This window comes from Ctenopharyngodon idella, chromosome 23, assembly GCF_019924925.1.
Source record: "Ctenopharyngodon idella isolate HZGC_01 chromosome 23, HZGC01, whole genome shotgun sequence".
In the NCBI taxonomy this organism is placed as follows: domain Eukaryota; kingdom Metazoa; phylum Chordata; class Actinopteri; order Cypriniformes; family Xenocyprididae; genus Ctenopharyngodon; species Ctenopharyngodon idella.
In genome coordinates this window covers 10151838-10168501 of record NC_067242.1, presented here as the reverse complement: position 1 = coordinate 10168501, position 16664 = coordinate 10151838, and the positions used below count along the sequence as shown (strand labels likewise).

The window sequence follows — 16664 nt, the reverse complement described above, 5'->3', positions numbered from 1 at the left end:
ATTCCATATAATAAAGACAAACATTTACTGAAAGCTAAATAAACCATTTCTCTGTGTGTGTGTGTGTGTGTGTGTGTGTATGTGTGTGTTTGTGCAGTCTGAATAACATCCCGTCGGATGGTAAACGGTCTAGTGTGAGAAGCACTGGTTCGGAGGGCGGCACTTCCTATAACTGCTCCATAAACGCCGTTGATTTTAAGACCTTCAAAGTCACTTGGAACGAGGAAGTGCATAAAAACCGAGAAAAATGGAAAGCACAAGCTGCCAAAGGTAGAAAAGCAAACATATATGCACACTCTGGCAAACACTTTCATAACAAGATAAATTGAGATGTTGCACTGTAAATTATTAGTAGTGCCCCTAACACTAAATATTAAAATTTGACTTGTAACTTATGCCGAACATACATAAATGATACATCAAATTGTGCACCTAGTTGGATGATGGATCCAAGCCATATCTAGAGACCAGAAAATCATTGAAACTAAGGGATTTTATGACTTGGGGCAGTAAGCAAAGTCGTAGCAACCACTCAGAACAAACTAGCAACAATCTTTCACAATACCTTAGTATGCAAGGGCAAGTACTACTAATCTTTTCTTTAGAAACTGTAAAAATCAAGTCTCAGAAATATTGTTATTTAGAAATATAAATGAATTCAATATAAATAAAAGATTCAAGAGCACAAGCTTAACAAATAAACAAGCATAAATCTTCCTAGCATGACTCTAGTTCCCCATTTAGCACAGATTTCATACATAAAGTATGTTGTAATATTAAATCATGACTATGTGGAGTGACATACGACGTGACTGCAGATCTCAGAGGAACACTTTATCATTAAAAAAAAAAAAGTTTTCTGGCAATAGAGACAACTGTTTTCAACATTGATAATAATAAGAAATGTTTCTTGAGCAGCAAATCAGCATATAAGAATGATTTCTAAAGGATCATGTGACACTGAATACTGGAAAATTCAGCTTTGCCATCACAGAAATAAATTAAATTTAAAATATATTAAAATAGAAACCTGTTATTTTAATTAGTAATAATATGTCACAATATTACAGTATTTCTGATCAAATAAATGCAGACTTGGTGAGACTTCTTTCAAAAACATTAAAAAATGGGACTGACCCAAAACTTTTGAACGGTAGTGTATCCAAAACAGAAGCCTGATAATGCAACATCATATCCTGTTGCCCATATTCAATAACAATAAACTGAATTTCTGTGTGTTAGATCTAGAAGAGAAGGCCAAACAGGAAGAGATCGAGGAGAAAGAGAAGAAAACGGACACAGACACACACAGCAGTGACAGCAAAGATGATCATACTAAAACAGAAGACAAAATCAACACGGACTCAAGTGTGAAATCTCAAGACAAACTGAAGGAGGACACAAGAAAAGAGAAAGAAGCAAAGACAGAACGAGAAGACTCGAGTAAAGCTACAGTTGATAACAAGGAGCCCAGAGAGGAAGAGGGCAATAAAGACCCAGGGGGGGTAAATGGGGCTCAAACACCAGCGTCTGATGCCAAAGAGCCCGAGACCAGCAGCGACACGGACAACAGTCTGCGAGCACACAACGGTGAGTGTCAAAGTTTTTAACAATTCTGTCGATTTGAAACAAATTTTTACAATTATATACTGTTATTTGCAAAATCATGTTCATATTTTTAACAAAATGTGGTGCCTTTTGTGTCTAACTTTGTCCTAAAATATTTCTAAACCTAAACACATGTACTGACTGATACTTTAGAGAACTTGGTGATCTTTGACCTTTGATTTTGATTTTTTCCTAGCTTACCATTGTCATTGTTTGTGTTGTAACCAAGCATTGTTGCATCAAACTTTTACATGTTGGAAAGAAGGTGGCTTTGTTCTTAATAGTTTCTAGTATACTTGAAGTGCACTCTAATTCTTATTCTCATAATGTGTTTTGTATGGAGTGGTCAATGTTGTGTAGTTTGCTCTATAGTGTATACAATACAGATTGCCATACAGTGTATAGATTGCCATGTAATGTGTAGTTTACTGTTTAAGGCCCCGATATACTCAAGGCGACATTCTTTTTCGTTCTTTGCTTAGGGGTACAAAAAAAGCTGTTTAACAGCGGTGAGAAAACAGCAGTTAAGAAAGCATCTGTGGATATGTTTTTACAAGCTCTGCAATTCGGCACTCCAGTCAAGTCAAGACGTTTATTTATATAGCACTTTATACAATAGATTGCTTTAAAGCAGCAGCTTTACCGTATTAAACATGAAAAATAATGACAGTGCCGCTTTCGATTACAATTTTAACTTCATTTTCTACTATAAAGCAGCTCTCCAGTGTGTTCATGTTTTTACTCACATCTGACCTCGATGGCCTGAACAGAAGAAATGAGTCGGAGAAGATTTCAAGATGGCAAGCTTTTTTGAACTCCCGAAATGAACTCCAAACGAACTTCATTTTGGCCTGATTTTGTTCAAAATGGCATCACACCAGTTCATTCTTCGATTTCGCTTGAAGTATATTGAGGCCTCAAACTGGTGTACTAACTAGTGTATACTACTTACTAGTATGTTACTCTGTAATGTAGCTGGTATTGTGGTGTGCAAGCACTGTGTGCAAAAGTATGCTGAATTCTGTAGTGCATATGCATTTATGTTCTTGTCAGACATCTTTTACTGAAGCTAGAAAAGTATATACTGTTTTTTAGCAACTAAGGATACACTTGACAAATTCAAACAAAACCTTGCAGGAAAGAACGCAGAGCAATAATGCTGTTAAATGGTTAGTATAGCAGGCGAATTGAGTGCTTAGGTTAGAAAAGCGTCCGTCTTTTCTTTTTGTTTGTTTGTTTGTTTGTTTGTCTGTTTGTTTGCCCTAACCGGACTCAGTTAGTGACCCGTGTCTTATATCTGAATGTCAGGGAACGAGGAACTGAACTCACCTGACAGTGACGACAGTGAAAGCAAGAGATCGGACGGTAACATCATCATCTCCTTTAACTGCTATTGGCATCACATAGTGGCTGAATCCTAATTTGTACAGTTAACATTACGTTCTAACCAGGCGTATTATGTGTCCACACTGAAAACAAAAATTACACCAAATCACAACATATCTGATAGTTTGACCAATGAGATTCACTCCGGAGCTACCCAGATCATTATGACAGAAGTCTAAACTAAGTGGCAGACAAATTGTTCTTGTTAGGACAAACTGGTTAGGACAAAAACTCAAAATATCATGGTTTTTATTGCTTTTTTTATTGTGTTGCACCTGATAAAGACACAATGTACTACACTGACTACAACATCATAAAATTGCATTCACATAACATATCAGAGAAACTATCATCTTGGGAGTCACACTGGTCCAAAATACATCCAAGAATACATTCCTCTAAAAATCCAATGTAAGTAGTTTGCTATCCAGGCACCTTTGGCATACTTATGATTTGGGAGGTAGAACAGATAGTACGTCAATTGGGATTCAGCCGCTATCAGCAGGAGAGTTACTTTAGGTTAATTTCCTCTCATCAAGGCAGTTGGCAGCAAAACCTACGTTATGTTGATTTGACACCTTCATGCATTTTCTTTCACCTCTGCATTTCTCATTCTAGCAAGAGTTCAAAAAGAAAACCATTTAGTCTGCCTTGTGTTGTTCCAAACCTGCATGACTTTCTTTCAGGTATAATCAGAGGTCACGTTAACCGAAAATTTTCCGTCATTGACGAAATTTTTTTTTGCAGTGACGGAAAAATCTGAAGGCCATCCATCATTTTGACAGATTACACTGAGACTGATGTAACTTGTAACTGTAATTCCCACCCCTGTCCAGTTGGCAGTGAGTGTGCTCCAGTGTGGCAGCAGAGCACGAGTTCAGTCTCCAGAATAAAATGAAAATGATGTGTTTGATTACACACAGGCGAGCACCCAATTTAAGTCCATTTTATAATAATAAAGTTATAATACTTAAGTTTCTGTTCGTCAAAATAACGCGACCTCTGGGTACAGTGTCTCTCGTGTTTTTTCCATACAGTAAATGTGAAAGGGAACCGTGGCTTTTGTTCCGACAAGGTCAAAAACAAGGTCCAAAAAAGAAAAAGCACCATTAAAGTAGTCTATATGACTTATAATATATACAATAGCTTTGTGTGACAAAACAGACTGAAATTTAAATCTTACTCAGTGTTGCTTCTAGTTAATTTGCAGTGCTGGGGTCGGTAAGATGTTTTAATGTTTTTGAAAGTGTCTTGTGCTCATCAAGGCTGCATTTAGTTTATCAATGCAGTAAAAAAAAAAAAAAAAAATTCTGAAACATTACTATTTAAAATAACTTTTTTCTGTTTTAAAGTATAATTTATTCCTGTGTGACGCAAAGCTGAAATTTCAGCATCATTACTCCAGTCTTCAGGGTCACATGATCCTTCAGAAATCATTCTAATATGCTGATTTAAAGAAACATTTCTTAATTATTATCAATGTTGAAAACAGTTGTGCTGCTTAACATTTTTGTGGAAAACATGATACCTTTTTTCAGGATTCTCTGATGAATAGGAATTTCAAAAGAACAGTGTTTATTTGAAATAGAAATCTTTTGTAACAGAAATTTCTTTATTGTCACTTTTGAACAGTTTAATATGGAAACTTGTTTCCGCCACTGAATAAAAAATAAAAAAGACAATTGCGTCTTTTTATCTCACAATTCTGGCTTTTTTTCCTTGCAGTTGCAAGTTTACATCTCGCAATTCTGACCTTTTTCTCAGAATTGCATGATATAAAGTCGCAATTGCAAGTTATAAAGTCAGAATTGTGAGATATAAACTATATTTTATACAAAACTGTATTTTGATTCAAGGACTTTTATATGTATATATATATACCATGACCAATAGTCATTGATGGAGCTATATGCTTTTTTGTGCCTTATCAGCCCTATCCCAATTCACTTTTGTTGTATGAAAGAACAGCCAAGACATTCTGCAAATGAACTCCTTTTGTGTTCCACCAAAGAAAGAAAATCATGTGGGTTTGGAATGACATCATTGAAGTATCCCTAAGAATCATTTTGAAACCATCATTCTGAAATGATAAAGGCAGCATACAGTAGATAGTGAGAAATGAACTGCATACAACTGCAGACAAAACAATGATCCATATATGGCATTCAATTCAGTTCCCTCCATCTGAACTCATGGCATGTCAGTTGTCGTAGCACCTCATTCCCCTGTCAGACATCAGTCAGAGCTGTGGAACAAGAGCTCTAAATGTGCCAAATATCTGCTCTCCTCTGCAGACTCAGAAGACGAGCACAGTAACTGTGGGATCTCCCCTTCTTCACTGGCAGACATTGCAGCCGCTGCATCTGTACCTGATGCAAACTAGCAGCTCCATGTCCTTTCTGCAGGACTCCAAATCCTGTACTATGCTGTCACCTGGTGGTTCTTTTTTATTATTCATCTTCTTTTTTTTTGGGATGTTTTCTTTCTTGAAATCACATCTTTCTGTCTCTGATGGACAATCTTCGTATTTTTTTCATACTCTTTTTAATTCACATCTGACTTTAAGGATGTATGCCAAGTTGTGGTTCAGAGATGCACAAAACCATCAGAGAACTGAGACTTTGGCGCAATGCATAGTGTGCGGTGGCTTTTAGAAACTCTAAATGAAGATGAAATATGTCCCATGTCATGGCTGTGGAAACCATCCCAGCTGATGTTCTTCCCCCGGGGACGGCACAACATCTGCCGACCGCTCAAGCGCCAAACCTGTACAGACAGTGAACGGAGAACTTCAAAGAACTTCAGTCCCTCAGAGCACTCATGCCACCAGATCACCTTCAACGAGCCGTCGCTTCAAAGAATGTCTGCAGAACTGCTGTTCATTTACCTCTTATTTTTATCATTGTTTGTGTAAGTTGTAGATTTGATGTTGCTGTCGTCCTGTTTTAATGTTAATATTGTACAGTTTCCATCATGTGTGTCCTCTGTACATTCAGGAGCTTCTTGTGATTGAGGGTTAGATCGTTAGTTTAACGGCCCAAAATACTTAGACAATATCCTTTGCCAATGTCACTTTGATCGTAAAAGATTTTTCAAATCATTGTGACTAATTATCCACACAAAATAGTAATCAGTTCTGTCACAATATGGCTTAATTTTGTATTCAAATGATGTTTTAGTATGTGATTTGCACAACATACATCTATATCAACTGGATATTGCAAAATTACATAGAAAAATAAAAGCATATACATATACAGTTGGGTAAAAAAAAAAAAAAATGTTTTTTTTTTTTTTTTTTCTGAGACCACATTGAAAATCTGGGATTTTTTTTGCAAATGAGAAGAACATTTAAAGGGATAGTTCACCTAAAAATGAAAATTATCCCATGATTTACTCACCCTCAAGCCATCCTAGGTGTATATGACTTTCTTCTTTCAGACGAACACAATCAGAGATATATTTAAAAATAAATAAATATAATCCACACAGCTCCAGGGGGTTAATAAAGGCCTTCTGAAGCGAAACGATGGGTTTTTGTAAGAAAAATATACATATTTAAAACTTTTTAAAGTAAAATAGCTAGCTTCCGCCCGACAACCGTATGCATACTGCGCAAGTCGACTTGCGCCAAATGAGTAAAAAAGGCTTACTCTTTGTTTCAGAAGGCCTTAATTAACTCCCTGAAGCTGTATGGATTATATTTATGATGGATGGATGCATTTTTTTGGGGGCTTCAAAACATGCCCCCCGTTCACTACCATTATAAAGCTTGGAAGAGCCAGGATATTTTTTAAATATATCTGCAATTGTGTTCGTCTGAAAGAAGATAGTCATATACACCTAGGATGGCTTAAGGGTGAGTAAATCATGGGATAATTTTAATTTTTTAGGTGAACTATCCCTTTAAGGATTTAGAAATACAAATGTTATGTAAAATGAGGAAGAAATATTTAATTAGTAATTATTCATGTACACTTTTTTTTTTTTTTTACTTTTCACTCAAATTGTTAATATTTACATTATAATTTTTTAAATATTTCAACTTTTTTTTGCATTAAATTGAACAAATTTAGTCTCAGACTTTTGAACCCCACTGTATGCATTAAAATGGCTGCCATTTTAAATACATTAAACTGATTTTCTTTTATTATGAGCCAAATCTGTTAGGCCAATTTTTCTCTCCAACCTCTCCAACCATCGTCAGCTCTTCGAGACCTTAAAAATGTAGTAAATGTAATTATTTTGACATTAGGTTGTATTTTGAATTTTCTTCTATTTTTGTATTTGATGTATATAAAAGATTATATTATTTATGAAGTGTTTATAGGTAAATTTGGTATGAACAATGAACAATATACATTAATTGTTGAAGGTGTACTATTCATGCTTACTCAAATCTCTGAGAGAATTGACAGAGACAAAATCTTATTTTTGTTTTTCAATCTGGTAAATGAAGAAATAGAATAAAGCATGGGCATCTTGATGTGTTAGATGCTGCATGCTGATATTAGTCTTTAGTTCACTGTCCTAGCGAGGTATTTATGTCTCTGTCTGTGCCGTTTCTTTTCAGAGTGTGTTCACACACAGTGTAATGCACCGGTTCATGTGAATCTTTCTGTATATTAGTTTCATACATAAATGGTAAAATGTAGAAAACAACAAAAAAAGAAAAACTTTAAAAAAAAACTAAAAAAAAACATAAAGGCCTCCTAATATAGGCTGTCATAAATAGGCAGCGAAATGCTGTGTAAATGTCTCTGTTGCCTCAACCAAAGATGATTATAATGTCTATACGTCATTTAACTGGAGGTCATTGCAAGCCATCATTCATGCATACTTATATGGTTAGAAAGAAAGATACAAAAAGAAAGAAGCGTTGTTGCCTTAAATCTGTTATTCCTGATCATTGTGTCATTCGTGTTCATCTTCCTGTCCTTAGTTCTCAGTCATGACACACATCTTGAGCTTTCTTTTTTCTGTGCTTGTGTCAACGTTTTCTTCAGATCTGAAAGACATCTCGAAGAGATCTCATTTATTTTACTGGAAAAGCTCAAGTTCAGTCAGATGTGAATGTCTGTGTGTCGCTCTTCTCAGCTGTGCTGCTGAACTTTGCAAAGCTCATTTAGATTGGTTGATGCTGTGCCATTATAAAATATCATTTTTTTTTTTAGCTAGTTTTTATTTTTTGTTTAATGCCCCTCCTCTCCTGTTAAATTTCCACACACTCCTAAAAATAAAAGTTTTTTATTGTCATTGATTGTTCAGTGAAGAACCTTTAACATCTTCATAGTGGGAAAAGGTTCTTTAGAATTATAAAATGCTCTTCACACTAAGAATAAAATGATTGGTTACATGATTTCAATAGTCCACTTTAGACATTCTACTAACTATAAGTAACTTTGCAACTACATGTTAACTAACTCTTATTAGAATATTAGTAGACTGTTAGGTTAGGGTTCGGGTTAGTAGAATAAGGTGACATACTTGCAAAGTTAATTATAGTCAGTAAAATGTCTGTAGGGGAGCATAAAATGGAGCATCAAAATGTGTCAAAGTGTTCGCAGATATTAAGCAGACAGTCTACTAATACTCTAATGACTGCTAGTTGACATTTAGTTGCAAAGTTATTCATTGTTAGTAGAATGTCTAAAGTGGACCAACAAAATAAAGTGTTACCAAATGGATCTTATAAGAACTGAAGGTTATTTGGGGAACTAAAAATGGTAAACCCCTCTTTTGAAATGGATTATGATAGTTATACATAATAGTTCTCTTTGATTATAACTGTTTTTAGAACTTTCTTGCCTCTCAAATCTTGAAATATCAGCAAAGTCCTTTTTAACCTCATGCTTAGGCTCAGAATGTGAGATTATTTAAGTGAAATGCTGTACATTTATAGAATATTGAAGTTGATGAGTAAATATGGCACAGTAAGATTTTGCCTTAATGAGTGTTTACTTCTGCTTTGTAGTAACTGTCATGTGTTCACCTCATTTGAGTACATATGTGTTTGTCAGGAAACCTGTTTATGTCAAAACTAAGCTATTTTTTATGTATTTTTTTGGTTTGAAATCCTCATGTACAGTGTACCTTCTCTGTCACAGAACATATTTTCTTCATTAAAAAAAAGAATATTCTGATCAGCAGTACATAAATCATGTGGTGCTGTGCAGCCATCTGTTGGCCATCTAGTGTACTGCATCAAACACATACTCTTGGACATTTTTATATCCAAACAAATTGTTTCATTTACCTTTTTATTACTTCACAGAGATTAATTTGTCATGATATTGTTTTAAACTTAATTTTATTGTTTGTATGTTTGTTTTTTCTACATTAATGTCTGTTGATGCATTCATTACTTTTTATTTTAAAAAGAAAAATATCAAATCATAAGGCAGGTGTGGTCATGTGATCATGCTTGTTTCGATGCTCCTTAATTGCACTTTTGTGACAATAAATCTTTACTCAAAGGGCTCAGATGATGAGTTTGAGTCTTTATTTTGGTATATTTGAACTTTGTTTTAAAAATGTACAGAAACTAATAGTTCAGCTTCCTCATTAAGATTCTGCTCTGTTTTTTGCAGCTCCGACCCGTCGCAAATACCACCTGGTCAGATACAGTAAAAAACCCAGTTACTGTGCCAACTCCTACTTGCCCTCCCGCCCGCAGAAAGAGGACACCAAACCCACAGACCCCCGTAGCAAGGCCAGACATCTCCAGAGCATCTCTCTGAGACGGGGGAGGTGACCCCATCTACAGCACTGCACACACTCGTGTCTCTTTCACACACAGCAATAGGCCTGTTCTGCAGTGATGCTATTTCAGTTCAACCCAAAATCAAAAGAGAAAAGAAATTGTATTTTGCATAAAGACAACACAATAAGATTGTTTGCATCGTGACATTATTTTTTACAAAAATTAAGCAGTTTCCCTAAAGATTCTTATTACTGTAGTGTATCTGGATATTTTACCTATGAGTTTTTTTAAATAAAAATTTTATTTATAATTGTATATGTATATATACTATATTCAAATATTAATGGATCATATTACATTAATAATTAATGGTATACATATATATATATATTTATATATAATTTTTTTAATTTATATATATATATATAAACTAATGTAATTGGGATGTAAAATCTGCTTAATTGCAATACTTTATGACAATAACATTATACATAATGTTAATATAATTATATATATTATGTATTTATTTTATATATATATATAATATTAATATATATATATATATATATATATATATATATATATATTAAATATAAAAAAATTATATTAACATTTTATATATAATGTTATTAATGCCATAAAGTATTGCAATTAAGCAGATTTTATGTCACAATGTATATATGTAGCCTATATATTTTTTTAATTGCAATTGCAAATTTAATTATTAATGTTATTTACTAGGACTGGGTAAAAAATATCGATTCTCATTTTTACGAACCGATATCGATTCTTAAATCCCAAGAATCGATTAGTCTAGTCTGTTTTCAGTTGATGAATGAACAGAAAATTGTAGCGCTCTTCCCATCTAATAAATGGCAATAAGCTTTGTGCTTTGTTACTTTTGATATGAAACAAAGTCTCAGATTTCAAATTCTGTCCATTTTATTACAAAATTCAAAAAATAACCGTTTTGGCGCTGTTTGATTTGGCGTGACAGATAACTGTAGCCTCAGATCAAGAGAGGCGGCAACGCGAAGCGCGCGTGAACTGATCATCTCCTCCGCTTTAATACCAGATACAACGCGAAATAAACACGAATGAACACCCAAAGGTATGTTCAAAGATACAGTACAACTTACCGAAATCCGTATCCTGTCTCATGGAATAGCTCAATCAGTATTTGAAACGCGAAAGACGTCAATAAAACAGCTTGTAAGCAATGTCACGTAACGTCACATTTACCTCAGAAACCATATTCAGTGACCATAACTCGTTAGTCATCTATAAAACTGAACTCTAGAGAATAGCATTTTGCTAAATATGCACCATATTAAACATTCGTTATAATTTATAATGTTCTTCAATATTTAATGCATGTTTGAATAAATCTGTCAAGTTTTTATAACAGCCACCATTTAAATAATGTATTTCAAAAAACGAATTGGAGTAGAAAAACTTCCACTAATTTAAGTGTTTGTATACAAATCAGTTAATTTTAACCTTCAATATTATAGTAATGTAGAACTGATTCCCATGTATTGTTTACAGCATTAGTTGAGAGATTTTTTTTTTTTCCTTTAGAAAATTTGCCATGTACTGTTCCTTATATATCCAAAGCAATCAATATTGAATCGACTCGAATTTAATCGAAATCGAATCGAATTGCAAGCTTGTGAATCGAAATCGAATCGAATTTTGAAATTTGTGTCAATACCCAGCCCTATTATTTACAGTATATATTTAAGGGTTTTAATATATATATATATATATATATATATATACTGTATATTTATACTATATATATTTTTTGCATTACCATAATGAGAATTAGGGAGCAAAATCTGCTTAATTGCAAAATATAATTTCTTTCCCAGCTTGACTTTTTTGACCTGAACATGTTCTTATCAGGTTTCTTAAGATTTACCTAGTTAATGTAACCTGCTGTACAAACATAATCTTACACTAACACACCTGTACATGTACCATGTATATACTATACTGAGCATCGCTTTCAGAATTATTATAATAGTTTTGCTGGTTAATTTAGACGATATGACATATGAATGATAACCAAATTCACACTATTCCAACATTTATGCTGCAATGTTCATAATGTAATTAAATGGATGTTGTTTGCTTCACTCTAAGTTGGGTTTCTTCAGCATAGAACTCGAATGACGACATGACAACACAAAAAAAAATCTGCAAAACCTACATTTAATGAAGGCTCAGCCAACGATCAAAAATAACACTAACAACAAAAACTGAATGTTTTGCAACACATCTACTTCTTCATCTCCTTCTCCTCATCCTCCTGATGAATCATTCGTGCCTCTGTCTTCATCAATCTCACGCCTGCGAAAGAAAAACGCAAGGAACTGAGACAAAGAGACAGCGAGAGATGGATGGAGAGGGTGTGAGAGTGATGCATAAGTGAAAGGATGAGAAATCAAAGTCTTGCCTGGTATGAGTGGAGGGCTGTTGAGTACGGGAGTGTCTTTCCTGCGGGGTTTCTTCTGTCCCAGTTTGTCCTGCTGATGTTCCTCGGAGCTGTGCTTCTGATTGTCCATTTCAGCGTTCCCATCTGCAGGAGAATATTTCAGAAACAGGTTCACACGCACTGGTTTGTATGTATCAGTCAGACTGTCGCCATCTGTTACCGCCTTAATAGTCCTGGTGGATGCTGTTCACCTAAATTTTGACCCTTCCATTGTCATTATGTATTTCTTTTCCTTAAAAAAACAGACATACATGCACAAATGCGTTGGAAAAAAAACCCTGCGGTACTCACAGAGATGTTCGTGCATGGTGAGTGTGTGTTCGGCTTTGTCTGAGAGTGACCTCACACAGTCAGTGGACATGCTCCCCACAGCAGTCTGTTCAGGTATCAGATAACAGCTCGTGTTCAACACACACACACACACACACATACACACATACATGACAAAGGCTCTGTCATATTTACTGGAAAGCATATTTATTGGATCTGAGAACGGTAGCAAAATGATTAAACAAAAGCAGCTTCTATGCTTCATGAAATGATGATCATGTTATTGGTCTTTGGGCTCTGAATTTAATATTATTATTGTTAATTATGTAATTGCAAAGCATGATACTTAAATGCATTACATTACATTAAAAAGAAACGGATTCATCACTCATTATGTGTTTAATTCAGTGTTAAAATTCATTTTAAGTACTTTCTATACATGAAAAAACTGCAATATTTGCATTTGAGGCTCAATCAGCTATTAAAAAATAACACCAACAGCAATGAAAAACAGGTTTTAGGACACAAAAACATCTACTTTCTATTTTCTACTTTTATTTTAAGGCCTTTTGAGCACTGATGAATATTATTATTGCATTTATTCACATGCAAAGTAAGATACTCGTTAATAATACTTACAAACATCACAATTATATATATAAAGTATATTAATTTGATTTGTGCATCTAAAATTAAAATATACTGCATCATAAATAGCCCATATATGTATGTATGTATGGACTGTACATTTTATAAATGACAATAAAGTAGGCCTATATTCTAAATTATTGTGTGTGTATATATATATATATATATATACACACACACACACACACACACATACATACATACAATATTTTAAAATATACTTTGAACAGTCTACATTTTAAACATTTTATTTAAATATAATGTATTGCTAAAATATTTCAATATTTATGTTTAGATTCAGAAAAGAACTAAAGAAGTGAACTAAAAGAAAGAGAGAGGGGCCTTACCTCGGTACAGCAGAGAGACGGAGCGAGTGCAGGCCAGATCAAAGACAGGGGTTATGTACTTTAGGAGGAGGGACCTCCTCCAATTCTGTCTCCATTAGAGCCTGTTGTCATGGTGACAGGGGTCCTTGTCATGTGTCAGTCATCCCAGCTTCCACAAACGCACGTCATCGAGGTAAATGAAACAACTTCAACACTTTCTGCAGTGATTTAAACAAAATGGTTTGTTGAGCTAGATTATGTTAAAACAGAATGTTGTCAATGCAGTGATTCCGACTGAGCGATTTGCTTGTGATTTGTGTCCATCTACATTTAATTAAATCATACCACATCATTAATAATAATATTTAAGATAACAATAAACCATTTCTGCAATTTGCGACGCATCCACGCTCACCACAACTCATTACGAGCACAATGGAGAGCGTGAACAAGAGAAAATGAATAATAATGGAAAACAATGTGGACATATTGTTTGCTGACAGGCTTTGATGTCTTTCTATTCTGCTCTGATGTGAATGGTGTTTCCTCCTCCCATGTGGAGTGTGTATGGAGAGTGTGTGAAGTGGTTTTGTTGATTTTTCATGCACCTTCATCCTTGTCTACCCAGTTAAACATGACACTTGTTAAACCATTCATATGCCAACCAAAGCAAGTCTGTCAAGAACATAAATGTAAATGTTAAAACCTGAACTAACTAGATAAAGATAGCAACTTTGTGCCGGCTCACATCTGCCACACATGGTATGATGATCTGGTCCACATGTGGAATGGAATAATGGCACCTGGGGCAGACCGCTCCTGTTTGCCAAATCTGAGCCGCAAGCAGGCCATAGCAATGCCACATGTCAGCCAAGGGTAAAGAAATAAACCAGAACTAGACCTTATCTGAGCCACAAAATCTTTATATGTTATTTATAGAATCATCTTAGCATTAACAAGCTTGTTAACAAGCAGAATCACTGAAGGAAAGAAGAGAACAGAAAAAAGAGACAAACAGAAACACAAGAGCTACATCTGACTTGTCACAGCCTTAGATGAAATCAACCAAAGATAAAAGAAGACATTAAATCTCTCCAGATCTCAGCAGAGGAGGGTTAAACAACTCCACAAACAGCATTACAGCTTCACATATTACTAACCAGATTGACCTTATTTCTGCAATTCATCTACAGAAGTTCTTAAAGAGAATTAACAGAGTTTAACACTCATGTTTGTTTCATTTGAAGTCACCATAATGGTGATTGTCGTTTCCATTAATTGGACTCTTAACTCATAATATGTTTATCTTCTCTGGCTGCTGTGAAAGTGTACAGTAGCAAAGAAAGCTTTAATGACACCAGATGATGATTTTATTATCATTGTGAAATAGCCTGAGTCACTGATGTTGTTTGAATGGAATAATTGTGTTGTGCTTTTAATACATTTAAATTACAAACCCTGTTTTACTGCAACATGAGTCTGGTTGCAACGTTGCTCTCTGGTGCTCAAACACTACCACACACACACTCAACAACAGACACATACAACAAATATAAATAGATTCTCTCAGAAAGCATTCTTTAGATAACTGTAAATCAAAACATGATCACAAAATTTTAACAAATTTAGCTTTAAACAGAAGTTGGGTTGTGCATGTTCATCACCTGTCAATCATAACTGCTTACGTCACTTTAGTGAGAATATTCTTCAAGCATCACTCCATCTCTACCTTTACCGAGCAGGTGCGGGATGTAGACTTCAACATCAATCAGACATTGGATTTTGCTTGAAAATGAAAATCGGGTTGATGTCTTAACCCAACGTTTGTTTGATGTCAAGGTCCAACGTTAGGCAGATGTTGAATTTTGGTTGGAATAAACACCAAAAAAAACAGGCAAACAAAAAAAAAAACTGTGAAATCTATGGCAGTACAGGGTGCCAAACGTTTACCATTACTTAATTTACTTAAACATTTACATTAATTAATAACCAGATTGACTTTATCTACAGAAGTTCTTATTGAGAATTAACAGAGGTTTAGATGATGATGTTCTGTTGAAAATGTTTAGTTTGAAGTCACCATCATTGTGATTAGTGTTTGCTTTAGTTGTGCAGTTTGACTCTTGACTAAGGGACTGTTTACATGACACTGTTTTCAACTTTTTATGTGTTTTGGCTGTTCATTTACATGACAACAGTGTTTTGGTGGCCTGAAAAGGCAAACTTTTGAAAACAGATTTTAAAGTGGAAGTTTTTGGATCAGGTGTGTTTTATTAGGGTTGGAACAAAACTGTGCAGAGCTGTGGCTCTCCAGGATACCATTATTATCATCTCTGTGTAAACTGCAAAAATGTGAATCTGTGAAAACAGTGATGTATTATATGTTTAGTCTATCCACCTTATGTCCACCTTATTTTTCACATTATGTTTTCTGTGAATGTGCGAGACTTCCGATTTTTTAGCCACTATAGGGAAATAATGAGAAGAATATCAAAGTGCAGTAAACTGTAAAAACAAGGTGGATGGGCATGTGCAAGGTGAGTGCTCTGTAAAAGAATGCGTACGCGCAGGCGTGTAGTCTTTCTTTACAAAGTAACCACCAGCTACTTGTCTGGCATGGGTAATTCAGCGTTTTTAGTCATTTGCGTGGATCCATGTGAACATGGATAGTTTTGATAATGTTGTCATCTGTACAGAGAAAAAACTTTTCAGTTTTTTGTACATCATTGTTGTGTAAACTGTGGTACAGTCGCAATAAGCTGTACTGTATAAATGGTTAACATAAACCCCAGAATATAAGGGGTGTAACCCTGGTGTAAATTAGTTCATACAGCACATCACATACTGCCCCAGTACAGTCGCCATAAACTGTACTGAATAAAGGGTTAAAATAAACCCCAGAAAATAAGGGGTGTAACCCTGGGGCAAAAATAATCCCTACATTACATCACATGCCATGCAGGTAGTTAGTTAGTTTCACATCACAAATGACAAGTACTTTATTTAGTTCTTAAAACTTACATGGAAGTTTAATGTTTTTGAAAGAAGTCTCATATGCTCATCAAGCCTGCATTTATTTGATCAAAAATACAGAAAAACCATAAAATATTATTTTGAAATATTATTACACACACACATGGTTTTCTATTTTAATATACTTTAAAATATTATTTATTTCTGTGATGCAAAGCTGAATTTTAATTAGCCATTACTCCAGTCTTCA

The 16664-nt window shown here is 34.6% G+C and overlaps 2 protein-coding genes across 5 annotated transcripts in view; one reads left to right on the top strand and one right to left on the bottom strand.

Moving 5' to 3' along the window:
- Nucleotides 1–10040, top strand: part of pde1ca (phosphodiesterase 1C, calmodulin-dependent a) — a 71945-nt gene extending 61905 nt beyond the window's left edge. Inside the window, exons 15-18 of one of the 3 annotated variants that reach the window (XM_051881927.1) lie at nt 98–270; nt 1243–1590; nt 2917–2973; nt 5289–9477. In XM_051881927.1, coding sequence (XP_051737887.1) covers nt 98–270; nt 1243–1590; nt 2917–2973; nt 5289–5377 — 667 coding nt within the window. In that variant the 3' untranslated portion in view covers nt 5378–9477. Of the gene's footprint in view, nt 1–97; nt 271–1242; nt 1591–2916; nt 2974–5288; nt 9478–9584 lie in introns of those variants that run through there. The other 2 variants (XM_051881924.1, XM_051881925.1) reach the window with 2 other exon arrangements.
- A 1532-nt stretch (nt 10041–11572) lies between these two features.
- Nucleotides 11573–15640, bottom strand: ppp1r17 (protein phosphatase 1 regulatory subunit 17). Of its 2 annotated transcripts, XM_051881929.1 has the most exons (4): nt 13463–15640; nt 12489–12573; nt 12159–12281; nt 11573–12052 (listed from the first exon to the last, which is right to left on the bottom strand). In XM_051881929.1, exons 2-4 carry the CDS (start codon nt 12556–12558, stop codon nt 11982–11984), a joined length of 264 nt encoding a protein of 87 aa, XP_051737889.1. In that variant the 5' UTR covers nt 12559–12573; nt 13463–15640; the 3' UTR covers nt 11573–11981. The 2 variants fall into 2 exon arrangements, with proteins under 2 accessions (XP_051737889.1, XP_051737888.1); XM_051881928.1 differs by lacking the exon at nt 13463–15640 and having other exon boundaries at nt 11899–12052; nt 12489–13305.
- Nucleotides 15641–16664: the final 1024 nt, after the last annotated feature.